Raw genomic sequence first — 17,468 nt, forward strand, 5'->3', positions numbered from 1 at the left:
GTAATCAAGCCTACTACTGTTGTGTCGTCTGCAAACTTGATGATTGATTTGGAGGCGTGCTTGGCCACGCAGTCATGGGTGAACAGGGAGTACAGGAGGGGGCAGAGCACGCACCCGTGTGGGGCCCCAGTGTTGAGGATCAGCGAAGTGGAGATGTTTCCTACCTTCACCACCTGGGGGCAGCCCGTTAGGAAGTCCAGGACCCAGTTGCACAGGGCGGGGTTCAGACCCAGGACCTCGAGCTTAATGATGAGCTTGTAGGGTACTATGGTGTTGAATGCTGAGCTATAGTCAATGAACAGCATTCTTACATAGGTATTCCTCTTGTCCAGATGGGATAGGGCAGTGTGCAGTGTGATGCCGATTGCATCGTCTGTGGATCTATTGGGGCGGTAAGCAAATTGAGTCTAGGGTGACAGGTAAGGTAGAGGTGATATGATCCTTGACTAGTCTCTCAAAGCACTTCATGATGACAGAGGTGAGTGCTACGGGGCGATAGTCATTTAGTTGTTACCTTTGCTTTCTTGGGTACAGGAACAATGGTGGCCATCTGGAAACATGTGGGGACAGCAGACTGGGAAAGTAAGAGATTGAATATGTCCGTAAACATACCAGCCAGCTGGTCTGCGCATGCTCTGAGGATGCGGCTAGGGATGCCGTCTGGGCCGGCAGCCTTGCGGGTGTTAACATGCTTAAATGTCTTACTCACGTCGGCCACGGAGAAGGAGAGGCCTTGGTAGTGGACCTCTTCGGTGGCACTGTGTTATCCTCAAAGCGGGCGAAGAAGGTGTTTATCTTGTCTGGAAGCAAGACGTCAGAGTCGGCGACGTGGCTGGTTTTCCTTTTGTAGTCCGTGATTGTCTGTAGACCCTGCCACATACGTCTCGTGTCTGAGCCGTTGAATTGCGACTCCACTTTTTCTCTATACTGATGTTTTGCTAGTTTAATTGTTTTGCGGACTGAGTAGCTACACTGTTTTTTATTCTGCCATATTCCCATTCACCTTGGCATGGTTAAATGCGGTGGTTCGCGCTTTCAGTTTTGCGCGAATGCTGCCATCTATCCACGGTTTCTGGTTAGGGTAGGTTTTAATAGTCACAGTGGGCACAACATCACCTGTACACTTCCTGATAAACTCAGTCACCGTTTCAGTGTATTTGTCTAAATTATTTTTGCAGGCTACCCGGAACATATCCCAGTCCGCGTGATCAAAACAATCTTGAAGCGTGGATTCCGATTGGTCAGACCAGCGTTGAATAGTCCTTAGCACGGGTACTTCCTGTTTGAGTTTCTGCCTATAGGAAGGGAGGAAGGGAGGATATGCATATTCTTGATACAATTTGAAAGGGGGTGTGCAAAGTTTCAGATTGATCCAGTGAAGCGTTGCAATACTAGACTATTTTGTATCAAGCCTGGCCAAATGTGCCGAATTGGTCAATTGATACATTTTCAAGTACATAACTATAGACAACATACAAAAATAATATGGTAACACAAAATGTAAGTTTACACACTCCCAGGAATGTCATACATGATGGATCATTAGCTTATACACTAACTTTCACACATCTAGATGGCTAGGCGGGGTGGTTGTGGAGCCAGAGACAGCAGGGGTTCAAACTGTAGAACCCAGTTCCTACATTTTAATATAAAAATTGATTTTATCAAATAGAAATATGCTGCATTGTATCACTGGGACCCTTAGGATGACAAATCAGAGCAAGATTACTGAATGTAAGTACATTATTTACCTTCAGAGGTGAATATATCAAACCAGTTGCCGTGATATGTTTTTGTTGTTGTTGTGCACTCTCCTCAAACAATAGCATGGTATCTTTTCACTGTAATAGCTACTGTAAATTGGACAGTGCAGTTAGATTATCAAGGATTTAAGCTTTCTGCCCATATAAAGACATGTCTATGTTCTGGAAAGTTTGCTGTTACTCACAAAAGTCATGCTAATCACATTAGCGCACATTAGCTCAACTGTCCCGTATACGGGACACCGATCCCGTAGAGGTTAAGATCAGGTGTGGCCAATTAGTGGAACACACCTGAACACACTAAACAAGATAGAGCAGGGGTGTCAAACTCATTTTAGCTCAGGGGCCACATGGAGGAAAATCTATTCCCAAGTGGGCCGGACCGGAAAAATCATGGTATATATAACTTAAAAACAACAACTTCAGATTGTTTTCTTTGTTTTAATACGATCAACATACAACATAAAGCTGGAGCCTGAGGACAGTGTGTCCAAAATAGTACAAGCACAACATCACTATTAATCATAAAACACGTCAAGTTTATTTGAAAATTCTAAAGAAAAAGAACACACAAACACACAATGCCTCAGTGATTAACAGAACTGTTTCACAGATCACAGAACTATATCATGGTGTCATTTCTCAGGCAGAAATTTAGATAAAAATAATGAAATCCTGTTCCCCAAACAAGTGCAAGAACCACAGAGTCAAGAATAGGTTAAATATACAAATATAATAAAATCAATTAAAAACAATAGCACATCAACATAAAAACATATAAACATAAATCTGAAAGCGTTGCTCAAACTCCCGTAACAGTCCAGTTATTTTATCTTTGAACCGCTTCATGTCTGCCACATGTTGGGTCGCGCACACATTTTTCAGACAGGGGAAGTGAGCTGCATCACCACCGGCAAGTTGCGTCTCCCACAATGACAGCTTCAACTTGAAAGAACGTATGCTGTCATAATACTGCGTGACAACTTTGTTGCGCCCTTGCAGCTGTTTGTTCAAGTAATTCAGGTGCTCTGTAACATCCACCATAAATGCAAGGTCCGGCATCCATTCTGCGGAATGAAATTCTAACCACCTTCATGACGTTATCCATCTTTAATGACTTGCAACACAAAGCCTCCTGGTGCAAAATACAGTGAAAAGTCAAAAAATCACGTCCTCCATTTGCAGATTGCACTTTCTCTCTGAACTTTGTCACAACACCTGCTTTTTTCCCGATCATTGAGGGCGCACCATCTGTAGCCAGGCTGACAGCGCGGGACCAGTCCACTCCGACCCTGTCCAGCGCGCCGACGAGTGTGGTAAAAATATCAGCTGCTGTCGTTGTATCTGTCATCGGCACCAACTCCACGAACACCTCGGTGACGGTCAATGTGTCATCAACTCCGCGGATGAAAAAATGGCCAGTTGTGCAACATCTGTAATGTCCGTGCTTTCATCAATTGCAACCGAAAACGCAATAAATGACTTTACTTTTTGCTTCAACTGGCTGTCCAAATCCACTGAAAGATCGGAAATCCTGTCTGCAACTGTGTTTCTTGTCAGGCTGATATTTGCAAAAGCCTGCCGCTTTTCAGGGCACACAATCTCCGCTGCCTTCATCATGCATGTTTTTACAAATTCACCCTCACTAAATGGTTTTGAAGCCACTGCGATTTCATTAGCAATGACGTAGCTAGCTTTCACTGCAGCGTCACTGATGTCTCGGCTGTGAGTAAACACAGACTGCTGTTTCTTCAGACCCGCCAACAGTTCATTCACCTTCTCTCATCTCCGCTGTCCTTGAAAGTTGTCATATTTGTCGGCATGAAGACTCACATAGTGGCGACGAAGGTTATATTCTTTCAGCACTGCAACATGCTCTGAACACACCAAACATACAGCTTTCCCATTCAATTCCGTGATTAAATAGGATGACCATTTTTCTTGGAACACTCTGCACTCTGCGTCCACTTTTCTCTTTTTTGACAGAGACATATTGGGGCAATGAGGGTGCCAAAGCACATAATGTTAAAAGTAGAAGCCGTAATAAATATCGCGGGCAAAACAAAGTAGCTCATTGGCTGCACGTGCTTGACCTACTTGCTCTGCCCCGGTATAAACAGTTTGCTTGCTTAACACAATTGCTATTGCGCCATCCAGTGGACGCAATTGGAACAGCAGTTTATTTTATTGAAAAATTGCAGCGCATTTGTATACTTAAAGAAAAATAAAATAAAAAATATGTTTATTTTTATTTTTTTCAAAATCATCTCGCGGGCCGGATTAAACCCGTTTGCGGGCCTGATCCGGCCCGCGGGCCGTACGTTTGACACCCCTGAGATAGAGGATAGAGTTTTGTTGTCGTTGAGAACGGAATGTATATGTTTTTAAATAACATTCTTAGAAGGTTCTTTGAACGTTACTAATGTTTTCTTGTGGTTTTTATGGAAAGGTTTCTTAATGTTCTGAGAACATGACTAAGTAGAACCATGAGGAAACCTGCAGGAAACGTAATGCTGAAGTACTGAAATTCCTAGAAGAACATTGTTTCTTAATGTTCTCTGAACAATTTGAGAACAATACTTTAAATAAAACCACGAGGAAACCTGTAAGAAACGTTATGCTGAAGTACTGAAATTCCCACCTAAGAAACATATGTTTCTCAGAACGCCTACCTGGGTATCCTGTACCATTTTCAGAACATTGTGGGAAGGTTGTATGCAAAATAACCATAGGACAACCATGCTATCATCAAGCTCTAAGAAACATATGGTTCTCAGAACGTTATGTGCTAGCTGGGAAGTGAGTTTGAGCTGCTTCCAGTGGTTTGAAGCTTTGTAGGACCTCTTCATATCTGAGGGCAGGCCTAATGTGTCCTCTCATTGTGTCTGCTCCTCAGTAACATGGCAGAGAAGCACAAGTCACTAACACCAGATCCATCCGCTCCAGTCAGGAACATGAACTAGCTAGCACTAATTTCTCCTGCTGGTTTAGAGATAAATGCTTGCGACATCGGAGAAAATTATGGCCGTTAGCTTTTATCACTGTCCATCTATTCATTACATTATAGTCTCTGCTGCTATAGTGTTAGTACTCTATTGGCACGACTCTCCATTCTTTACATAGAGTTTACAGTGCTTTGTTAAGTAGAATATCGTCTGGAAATATAAGAATGGTGAAATATTGTAGTCACTGTTTTATGTGCTACGTGCCTGTGTGCCGAGTGTGTGTGTGTGTGTTTGAGTCCGAGGATAAATACATAAACTACTCTCGTTCATACAATATACACTAGTTTTTGATTGAATTGCGCTTCTTCCGATATATGTATCTCTCAGGTGTGTAACAGACAATCAGGTATTCTACGCTTTCACTAGTCTAAATGAATGTCACTGTATAAACCTTGCCATACCAGCTGTATTACTGAACTCCTGTCCTGACCTTTGACCCTTGTGTGTCCTGTCTGCAGCTGGAGGTGTCTGTGACAGACCTGAGTGGGAAGCTGGTGGAGGGTCCTGTAGCCCTGTTGGTGGACGTCAACGACCAGAATGACAACAGGCCCATCTTCAAGGAGACCCGTTACGCTGGGGAGGTGCTGGAGGGCTCACCTACAGGTAGGGGGTGGTGCTCTCTCTGCTTCTCTATGGCCATGTTGACCAGAGTCATAATCATCAGTGCAAAAATGTGCAAAACATTTTGCAATGGAGAACGAAATTAAGCGTTTATGATTGGACAAGTTCAGGGAGTCCCTCCACATTTCGGGCCATTTGCTTCAGTTTGGTTCCTAGTGAAGATTACAAGGGTTAAGGGAAAGCTGGTATGAAGATAGTGATGAAGTGTCATTATCAGCCGCCTTCCACTGTCAGCTGTGACCATTCTTTGACCCGACTTCATATTGCTGCATTAATGGTGGTCTCGTGTCTGAGACGAACTGAAAGCAGCTGAAAGGACATAAAAGGCACAGGAGTAATTATGGTGTCATATTGATTATTTGTGTTCCGTACTTGAGAACAGAATTGACTGTATCTTCAATTTTGAAAGACATCCACCAAGACTGAATTATGAAATACATTCATCAAGAATCTCTGAAAGAACTTATTTTCCCCCCATGAATATGTTAGAATAATACACGTGTTTCATACACACCTTGTCACACAATGTGACCATAGAAAGGTAAGCATCATCAGTTGCGCTTTCATTCCTTTTTTCATTTTATGGTACTATTGTTGTTGTTGTGTGTATGTTGTTAAATGAATCACACAGGAAGCAGAACATTTGGAGAGTGGATGAAATCTCCTCCCATCTCTCCTCTTCTATGTGCTGCAGACATGAAAAAATCAGGGAAACAGAGCAGAGCCCTTGGAGGTCTGAACTTTTTCCTCTGTTCTCCAGCTGGCGCTGCTTCTCTACTATCCCCGGCTCTGGTCACTCTTCCTCATTCGCTCCTCAACCTCTCTGGGCTGGTTACTGTTTCATCAACCTCAAACACTGTGGTTTACAGCAGTCACAGAGGACCTCACCCTCCTGTGTGTGTGTGTGTGTGTGCGTGCGTTAGTGGGTGTGTGCGCGCGTGTGTGTGTATTAGTGTGTGTGTGTGAGAGAGATAGAGAAAGAAAGACAGAGACAGTGAGTTTGCACAACAAAAAAGGGTAATGAGACAGAACAGAGATGATATCAGGACCTAACTCTGTAAAGAGCTGACTTGTGCTCATATCATTAGCACACAAACAAATATACTGTACATAACACTCAGTAACAGCAGTAGCAGCAGCAGATAAGGCAGAAAAGTCATCAGGCAAACAGAGACATTAATCACACAGTCAGTAGAGTAACACAGTGTTATTCCCCATGGTGACAATAGTCTTCAACTGCAGCATTTGGCTGTATGGATCTATACAGCTAGGCTAATGAAAGCATAATGATGTGCTAGCTATCACTGGGGCTATAAAACAGTAGGCACAGGGCTCTTGGTTGCACATTGAACTAATATTGTGAACCAAAGCAGGTTTTTCTAATAGCCAAAGGGCCAAATGATGGAATTACTTTAGAGTTCCCTGTAGCTCTTTGTAAAGTTATGGCTTAAAGCCTTGCAGCGAATTGGGTGGGATTCAGGAATATGACAAATACCCAGCAGGCTAGGTTTTTATTGGGTTATGGAGGTTTAGGCCAAAATACAGATGAATCATCTTAGTTTTAAGCCTGAATCTGTTTACGGAGACAAGTTAACTCAAGGTCTTGCAAACTCAGCTGCATTCACTTTTCAGAACTCATTTTCTGCCTAGTTTGGATTCAATTTTTATCTACAAAGTACATTCAGGTCCTCCCGTGACTCGGTTTAATAAGATGGAAGCTGATTTGTTTTATTTGCAATTATATGTTTCATAGACGCTCTGGTCTTGATTTAATTTCACTATGTCTTCATCTGACATCTCTTTGGAGCAGTTGCCATGGTAAATCAAATTGAAATGAGGGATAGGACTGATGATGTACAGAGGAGTCAATTCAATCCCTGCTCTCATTTCACTGCTGCACTGCTCATGGTTGGTGTGGGCTGGGGGGGCAGGGGGATACATTTTCGGTCCATCAAACACAGTACCAGCATAATGTAATGAAATTAATTTTGTGGCATTTGCCCCTGTTCCTGAGAGGCGACACCAGGCAAGGTTGCCACATAAAAAATACTACTGTTTTCTATAGAATACTATAGTACTTACTATAGACTGCTGTAGTATACTGTAGAATACTATACTACACACTGTAGTATCTCTCGATCATCTGTAGTACTTAGTATATAATTGTGTAATATACTGTTGAATACTATAGTAAATACTACAGTATTAGCCACAAAAACCCTACAGTCCACAGAAACACTTTTTTAAACTATAGTAATTACCACAGTATTTAATTTGCATATACACTGCCCATTCCCCTTCCCCATAACCCAATTTGTGCCACCCGTAAGTGAGAAACCTACATGCCAAGTATAGACCATATATTGTGTTCCCTACAGGTTATAGAAAGGAGCAGAAGCTCTGAACTCTCCATTCAGAATCCAGTCCTACCTACCTACCTACATGTTATGGAAAATAGTACTTCTCAAGGAGAAAGCCCCCCACATCTATGTAAAAGATAATAAAACAAAACCACTTTAGTAAATACTACAGTAATGTCCCCAAAAATACTACAGTAAATACTACAGTATACTTTACTGCAGTCCGCAAAAACACCACAGTAAATACTACAGTATACTACAGTCCCCAAAAACACAACAGTAAATTCTACAGTATACTGTAGTCCGCCAAAACACTACAGTAATTACTGTAGTAAATACTACTCTTTTTTTACTACAGTATGTAGACTATAGGAAACTGTAAATACTACATTATACTACAGTAAATACCAAAGTCTGCAAAAAACACTACAGTGAATAATAAAGTATTCCTACTATATTATACACTATAGTACTTTTTCATGTGGGTGCACAGTAGCAATGTAGCTGTCTATGTGGGAGGGGTGGTCGGGGGTGGGTGGGAGATGAGGTTACAGGGATCAGTCCCATAATTATGCCCACTGCCAATACCTTCCTAATCAGGAACTCAGCATGTGACCCCTGACCCCTGCTTCATTAATCACAGAGGTGGACGGGTCTTGGACCCCTAGTCTGTCCTGGCCTGTCAGTAATATGGCCCCAGGACCCTGCTGCTGGCCTGGACCACACGCCACCAGGGTTACCCTAACTCTCCCATACCATTACATTAATGTAAAACACTGCCTGTACATGAATGCATGTGTGTTTTTCTTATGTGTGTGTGATTTGGATAACAATGTGTGAGCACCAATCATGTTTCTGTGCTTTGCCTTATTTTATTTACCTCACCCTTTAACCTACATAATGTTCTGCAATATTCCATGCCATTTTGCTTCAAGAATAACTTAACTATACCATAGAAGCACCACTGCCCTAAACAAGCCCTCTAAACTACCATGGAAATTATGGAAATTGGATTTGTGTGGGTTTTACTGTATGAATATGATAATTCAGTATGGTGGTCTGTGTAGCAGTGTGTTGTGGCAGTGTGGTGTGTTTGTCTCTGTTGTGGGGGCTGGCAGGCATCAGGACAATGTCACACTGTTTCTGACATTTATGTGCAAACTGAGCAACTCTGAGCCCAGCTCTCCTAGCAAGCCTTTCTCCCCCTTCTGTTTACTTACCCACTCCTTTTATTTTTATTTTTCCGTTTAGTTTTTACTATTTTTATCTCTATCTTAATCCTCTCTCTGCTATACATGCCCCAAGGCTGTTTGTACATTTCAACTTGCTCCCGCTCACTCTTCCTGCGTTAGCTTTTTTGGTTTTACTCTCTCAATTTCTTCTCCTTTACCCCAATCACCCCCTCTTTTTTGAAAGCCTTGGAATAGTTGGTCTGCTTTGCTACAGTTCCTTGGCATAGCCCTATACACTTTTGTGCAAACATTTACATCTTCATAGTATCTGTATGGAATCAAAGGCACGTCTCTATTTGTCTATTTGTGTTCAGAATTCAGTGTTAGGGGTATCAGCTCTCAGGCCATGGTTGTGTTTTGTCTGCTAAGTATATATATTTTTTGCCCTCTCATGTAATTGAACATGATGCAGAATAAATGAACTTATTCCATATAACTGGGTTTCTGCGAGTGTTACCATCTAATTTGTGTCTCTATCAAAAGTAATTAGGGCCAGGGCTCCCGCTGTGAGAGTGGATGTGAAAGACGCCTCTGCATTCCTCTCGTCTCTGCAGCTCTGACCAAACTGAAAATACATATGTCATAAACACAGGGATACAAACACACACACACATACAGACACACAGAGAGAGAGAGAGAGAGAGAGAGAGAGAGAGAGAGACTTTGACTTTTGGTCTTTTTTTAATGGTACATCCTTATTTTATTAAAACCTCACCCACCCCCCTAAAATAAAAGTAAAAAATTACCAATATCCCTGTACTGCATACTCACCTTTCCCTCTACCCCACAATACAAAAACAACACTACACATCACAATAACCCAAACCACACCACTTCTACAACCGTATATCCAGACCATCTTCCCCAGCTATACAGACAGCCCCCCCAACACACCATATCTCTTGAAACATCTCCACACTTTTTATCATTTTATAGAACTCAAATTCCACCCTAAGGCGCACAGAGACCATCCCATTAAATAATAGTAAAGGGTCTGTTACCCCTCCACCTTTGACCCTGTTCCTCCTTGTTATCCAAATAGCTAACTTTGCCTGAGCAAATAGAAAATTCAGCAACACACATTTTGCCTTTTCCTTATTTGAATACCTGTACCCCATTATAAACATCCCGTAGGTAAACTCCACCCCCAACCTCTCACACAGACATTCCAACAGAGACATTAAAGGCATTAACCTGGTACACACAGAAAACACATGAATCACAGTTTCACTCGTGACACAGAAAGGACATCCCTGTCCGACTCCCGTTTCAACCCTCCACTGGAGGTCCCCTAACCTCTTTGGTACTGGAAGTTTGTAGAGTCCCCTCCATCTAAAACCCACCATACTCTCCGCCCCACATACCCCCTGCCACTGATGTGCCTTCACTCCTGTTAGGCTCCTGATGTTCCTTACCTTAATACAGAGGTTGCATATAACTTTATCTCCCACCCCTTCAAACTCCCCCAGAGTGTTAAGATCTAACAAGTCCTCCACACCCCCTTGCCAGTCCCCAGTCTCTGCCGTCACGTGCAGTGGCGGAAACATTGGTGGCTCCTCCCCCTTTGGCCGGTCAAACACCCCCTTTACCGGCTCAGACAGTGCCTCCTGGACTTCCCCCAGGAATCTCTCCAGCAGCCTAAGAGATGTTAGTCCTGTTTGTTGTGCTAGGACTTCTGGGGTTTTCCACCCCTCCTCTCCCAGCAGTCGCAGGTCACCCAGCCTTAGTAATCCCGCTGCCATCAGTCGCCTCTTCAGGGTGGCCGACTGAACCGATCTCAAAAGGATGGCTGGGTTGTGGAAGATACGCTCCTCCCACACCCACAGGCCAGGCTCCACACCCCCTTCTCGTGTGGGCTTTAGTAGCTGCCAGGCCCTCAGCACCGCAGAGTAAAAATCAGAGAGACCTGCTGTGCTCAGCCCCTCCAGCCTCATGAGGAATAGCTGCCGGTCCAACCCTAATCCGCCAGCTCTCCTCAGCAGCGCGCATGCTGGCTCCCTCCATCCGACTTCAGTATGGTACAGCAGTCTCTGCGCCACCTTTAGTCGGAATGCAGCCACCCTGCTCTCCAGTTCCACCAGGCACCATCACATTAAACAGATACTCATGGTCCACTCTATCAAAGGCCTTCTCTTGATCTAAAGAGACCAGTCCAAAGTTCACATTAGAACCTCTCGACAAGTCCAACATGTCCCTGATTAAGAACAAGTTGTCCGTGATTGAGCGTCCTGGTACGCAATATGTCTGGTCTTTGTGTACTATAGAGTCCAGATGGGACGTCAGTCTGTTAACGAGGACCTTGGCAAATATCTTGTAGTCCGCACAGAGCAATGCCACAGGCCTCCAGTTCCCCTTTTTTGGGAAGGAGAGTCAGAGCCGCCCGACGGCAGCTCATCGGCACCTCTCCTACCCGACGCACTCACGCAACATGCAAAAGAAGTCCAATCCAATTATTCCCCAGAATTTTTTATAAAACTCCACTGGGAGTCCATCGACCCCCGGTGCATGGCCGGGGGACATTTGGGTTACGGCCTCTGCCAGTTCATGGGACAACAGGGGAATGTCCATTTCTTCCCTCTGTGCCAGAGAGAGCTTAGGGAGTTATGCAAACAAAACCTGAGCACACATAGGATCACACAGTTCTGCCCTATACAACTCAGTATAAAACTCCACAGTCCGCTCCCGCATATCCTCCACCAGAGAGGTCACCCGCCCATCCGAAAGCCGTAGACAATGCATACCCTTGGCATCACCGCTCTGTCTTTCCAAACCAAAGAAGAAGGAGCTGGGCGCATCCATCTCCTTGAGCATGGAGAACCTAGCTCTTACAAGTGCTCCCTTTGCTTTAACCTGGAAAAAACTGCCCAGGTCCCTACGTAATTCAGCTAAATTAGCCTGGAGGCCTACATTGCCTTGCCCCACCAGCTCTACCTCCAATTCACTGATACTACGCTCGAGTTCCCCCAATACTCTCCTAGCCTCTGAGGATGAGAGAGCTGTATACTGTTGGCAGAAAAGCCGAATTTGGACTTTTCCCACATCCCACCATTGACTCAGAGACTCATACTCCTCTCTTCACTGCCCCCACCTTTCCCAAAAAGTCTGGAAACCTGAGCAAAAAGTGGCATCTTGTAAGAGCTTTACATTAAACTTCCAATAGGATGTCTGCCGAGGCCCTGGTGAAATAGACAGCCGAGCCATGGTTATGTGATGATCCAAAAAAAACACCGGGAGAATGGTAGCGCCCAACAGCCTATTGCTCTGATTCCTGGACATGTACAATCGATCAAGCCGGGCTGCACTCTCCCTAGCCCCAAAGACCTTCACCCATGTATACTGTCTTGTGTTGGGATGTCTAGTTCTCCAAACATCCACTAGGTCAAACTGATTAATGATGTCCCTTAACACCCCCACTGAGCCTGAATGAGGCTCCTCCCCATTTCTGTCTTTTGTAAAATCCATCGTACAGTTCCAGTCCCCGCCGACCACCAGCGTCTCCTCAGGCGATACCTGTGAGAGTTCCTGTCTAAGACACCCAAATAGAAGCCCCCTCGCTCTCCCTGTGTTAGGCGCATACACATTTATAAAGACAAAACCCATGTTGTTAATTTATGCTTTTACTACAAGCAGTCTACCCCTAGACACCTCTTTTGAGGAACACATTTTTACAGACAGACCCGGTACAAAAAGGACTGCCACCCCTGCACTAACATTTGTCCCATGGCTCAGCACACTTGCCCCTTTCCACCAGAGCCCCCAATCAACTTCATTCACCACATCGCTATGCGTCTCCTGCAGAAACAACACCTGTACTTTTTTGTTTTGTTTTACATATTCACCCAACACACTCCTCTTTCCCGCATCTCTGGCGCCATTAATATTAAGCGAGCCTACCCAAAGAGTCTCCATAAGAAGTGGGAGAAAAGCCAGCAAAGAAAGAGACCAATAGCAAAGCTCAAAAAGCCCCAGTGCCAGAAAGAAAACTTTAATCTAAACAGTGTCTGAAGGTAGACCTTTACGCACGGTTGTGACCCACTTCCTCAACCTAAACCGTTTCCTGGGTGAGAGGACACCATGCCCCTCATTTTTCATAGCATGTTGTACTGATCTTACAAACTTTCCCGGATCGCAATAAAAAGCCTCAATATTTACTTTTTCCCCCTTAGTCTCATTCAGGAACCTTGACAGTTCCCTCACCGTGTACTTTGACCCCTCTGACTGACTGGCTGTCAGCGCTGGACCCATTGAGGAGGAGTCTGAAAAGAAATCCTCCTCATTGTCTTCTTCCTCAGACTCACCTTCCTCCTCCTCATCTCCATCTCCCAACGTGACCACCTGCCCTTCCTCTCTAGTCGGGTCCTCCCCTCCAGCACCAGGCAAAGGTTCCTTGGTGCCTTTCACCACACCAGCCTCTGCCCTCCAACCTCCTTTCTTCTCCCCCTTTTTCCTCTTCCGCTTGACACCCTCCTCCACCCCCCCTAGTCGCTTACCCTTCCCCACTATACTCTCATCATCCACTAGCATAAGCCCAGCCTCATCTTCACCATCATTACATTTCAACATTTTAGTCATTTAGCAGACGCTCTTATCCAGAGCGACTTACAGTTAGTGAGTGCATACATTTTTTCATCCCTGACATGACTAGACCCTGTCTCACCTACACCACCATCTATAGCATGACTACACCCAGCCTCATCTACACCACCATCTATAGCATGACTGGACCCAGCCTCATCTACCCCACCATCTGTAGCATGACTAGACCCAGCCTCATCTACCCCACCATCTGTAGCATGACTAGACCCAGCCTCATCTACCCCACCATCTGTAGCATGACTAGGCCCAGCCTTAGTTACACTACCATCTGTCGCATGACTAGGCCCAACCTCTGCTGCCTGCGTCTCATGGCCCCCTGCACGTTGACCTCGATTTCCCCCACTGGTGCTTGTACCTTCACCTTGTCTACGGCCTTTATGTGGGCAAAAACACATGAACACATGAATCACATCTTATGCCCCAAATCCCCACACTCAAAGCACCATAGACTATCTGTGCTGGTAAAACCTGCATAGAGCCCCTCCCCATGCCTCACTTTAAAATGCACATTTAACTGTTGCTCATTGTTATTCAGAAACATGAACACTTGCCTCCGGAACAAAACAACATGCTTGACGGCATCTGCCTGAAAACCTGCCGACAGTACACGAAAACCACTAGCAAACTTACCAAAACGACTCAACTCCTTCCTGATTTGATCATCGAAATTTGCAACTACCAACCTAGTCGAAGGGGTAGAAAGAGGAGAAATTGGCACCAACACACCCCTTACAAATATTCCACTAGAAATGAGCCCACCCACCAAATTTGCTCTTTTCATGAACACAACCACAGCTTTGTTCATTCTGGAAGCGGAATGTATAAATTCAGCTCCTACCTGTTCACTGACCGCGAGCAGAACCTCCTCCACCTTAATTCCATTATTGGGAACACACCTGAATCCAGGCCGTAATGACAGCATCTCCTCCGCGCTATGCTCACACCACACCGTTCAAAACCCCAGGAAACTAAACCTCTGTCCTCTTCCTCCCTAACTTTGAAAAAAACTGTGGGTACCAGTAAAACAAACAGTGCATTAACCCTCCACCATAGAAAATAATAATTGAAAGAAAAGACCAAGGCAAAAATCGAGAAATAAGTTAGGACAGAGCCCTCCACACCAAACACTCAAACTCCCAAAAAGTCCCAGCATGCACTGAGAGAGAGAGAGAGAGAGAGAGAGAGAGAGAGAGAGAGAGAGAGAGAGAGAGAGAGAGAGAGAGAGAGAGAGAGAGAGAGAGAGAGAGAGAGAGAGAGAGAGAGAGAGAGAGAGAGAGAGAGAGAGAGAGAGAGAGAGAGAGACATGAAAGGGATATTATGACAAGAAAGGGAGATGGCATAGTGTTTATGAACTGATACGCAAAACGACGCCGGATTCAAAACCTATAATTTTTCAATTTAAATTATTATAGAAAATTCTTGCTACCAATAGAATGTTATTTATATGGGGGATACAATCTTCCCAGCTCTGCAGATGTTGCTGCGAAGAGACAGAATCATTAGATCATTTGTTTTGGGACAATCCATTTGTAGCTTGTTTCTGGTCACAGGTCCAGGAATGGCTGAAAGATTGCAATATTTACCTGGAGCTAACCTTGCAGATAGCACTACTGGGTGATCTGAAAAGTCATAGTCAATCGATCAATAATATAATAATACTTTTAGCAAAAATGTTTATTTTCAATTTACAATCTGTAGAAACAATGAGAATAGAAGGGTTCACATTTTTTGTGAAACATCACAGTACAGTTGAAAAATATATGGCAAATAGAAATCCAATATGGATGGTGTTAGGAGATAGATGGGAGGTGTTGAATGGAGCTGAAGGATGGGACTAATAACAACTAACAACAACTAGTAAAAACAAGATAACTAATGTAAGCATACTGTGTCCATAATAAGTATATAGGTTATAGGTTGAGAGCTTTTGTGAAAGAGCACAGTTAGAAAGATATGGCATTAGAAGCAAACCGTATGGACATCATGAAAATTATCGGAGAGGTTGAGGTTAGAGGAAGTTCAGGAGTATGAACAAACAAAATATAATTATTGTAAAATTGACTGTGTCCATAAAATGTATAGAGGATGTATAAGCTGGAAGTAGATGCCTAAGCGTTGTTGTTCACTAGTTTACTCCAATTAGTGAAGGGGTGTTGGGGTTGGAAAGTAATAAAGGGAAACATATTTTTTTAAAGGATATGTGTATACAGTGGGGAGAACAAGTATTTGATACACTGCCGATTTTGCAGGTTTTCCTACTTACAAAGCATGTAGAGGTCTGTAATTTTTATCATAGGTACACTTCAAATGTGAGAGACGGAATCTAAAACAAAAATCCAGAAAATAAAATTGTATGATTTTTAAGTAATTAATTTGCATTTTATTGCATGACATAAGTATTTGATACATCAGAAAAGCAGAACTTAATATTTGGTACAGAAACCTTTGTTTGCAATTACAGAGATCATACGTTTCCTGTAGGTCTTGACCAGGTTTGCACACACTGCAGCAGGGATTTTGGCCCACTCCTACATACAGACCTTCTCCAGATCCTTCAGGTTTCGGGGCTGTTGCTGGGCAATACGGACTTTCAGCTCCCTCCAAAGATGTTCTATTGGGTTCAGGTCTGGAGACTGGCTAGGCCACTCCAGGACCTTGAGATGCTTCTTACGGAGCCACTCCTTAGTTGCCCTGGCTGTGTGTTTTGGGTCGTTGTCATGCTGGAAGACCAGCCACGACCCATCTTCAATGCTCTTACTGAGGGAAGGAGGTTGTTGGCCAAGATCTCGCGATACATGGCCCCATCCATCCTCCCCTCAATACGGTGCAGTCATCCTTTCCCATTTGCAGAAAAGTATCCCCAAAGAATGATGTTTCCACCTCCATGCTTCACGGTTGGGATGGTGTTCTTGGGGTTGTACTCATCCTTCTTCTTCCTCCAAACACAGCGAGTGGAGTTAAGACCAAAAAGCTCTATTTTTGTCTCATCAGACCACATGACCTTCTCCCATTCCTCCTCTGGATCATCCAGATGGTCATTGGCAAACTTAAGGCAGGCCTGGACATGCACTGGCTTGAGCAGGGGGACCTTGCATGCGCTGCAGGATTTTAATCCATGACGGCGTAGTGTGTTACTAATGGTTTTCTTTGAGACTGTGGTCCCAGCTCTCTTCAGGTCATTGACCAGGTCCTGCCGTGTAGTTCTGGGCTGATCCCTCACCTTCCTCATGATGATTGATGCCCCACGAGGTGAGATCTTGCATGGAGCCCCAGACCGAGTGTGATTGATCGTCATCTTGAACTTCTTCCATTTTCTAATAATTGCGCCAACAGTTGTTGTCTTCTCACCAAGCTGCTTGCCTATTGTCCTGTAGCCCATCCCAGCCTTGTGCAGGTCTACAATTTTATCCCTGATGTCCTTACACAGCTCTCTGGTCTTGGCCATTGTGGAGAGGTTGGAGTCTGTTTGATTGAGTGTGTGGACAGGTGTATTTTATACAGGTAACGAGTTCAAACAGGTGCAGTTAATACAGGTAATGAGTGGAGAACAGGAGGGCTTCTTAAAGAAAAACTAGCAGGTCTGTGAGAGCCAGAATTCTTACTGGTTGGTAGGTGATCAAATACTTATGTCATGCAATAAAATGCAAATTAATTACTTAAAAATCATACAATGTGATTTTCTGGATTTTTGTTTTAGATTCCGTCTCTCACAGTTGTAGTGTACCTATGATAAAAATTACAGACCTCTACATGCTTTGTAAGTAGGAAAACCTACAAAATCGGCAGTGTATCAAATACTTGTTCTCCCCACTGTATATGTATTTATGTGTATGTGTGTATATTTATATATAAACTCAGCAAAAAAAGAAATGTCCTCTCACTGTCAACTGC

General features: G+C 44.0%; 1 protein-coding gene across 1 annotated transcript in view; it reads left to right on the forward strand.

Annotated features, from left to right (window-relative positions):
• Positions 1-17,468, forward strand: part of LOC311135171 (cadherin-13-like) — a 352,167-nt gene that overhangs the window by 91,455 nt on the left and 243,244 nt on the right. Inside the window, exon 3 of the mRNA XM_084169093.1 lies at positions 5,227-5,371. Coding sequence (XP_084025219.1) covers positions 5,227-5,371 — 145 coding nt within the window. The remainder of the gene's footprint in view (positions 1-5,226; positions 5,372-17,468) is intronic.

This window comes from Coregonus lavaretus, assembly GCF_964263955.1.
Source record: "Coregonus lavaretus genome assembly, chromosome: 9".
NCBI classification, from domain to species: domain Eukaryota; kingdom Metazoa; phylum Chordata; class Actinopteri; order Salmoniformes; family Salmonidae; genus Coregonus; species Coregonus lavaretus.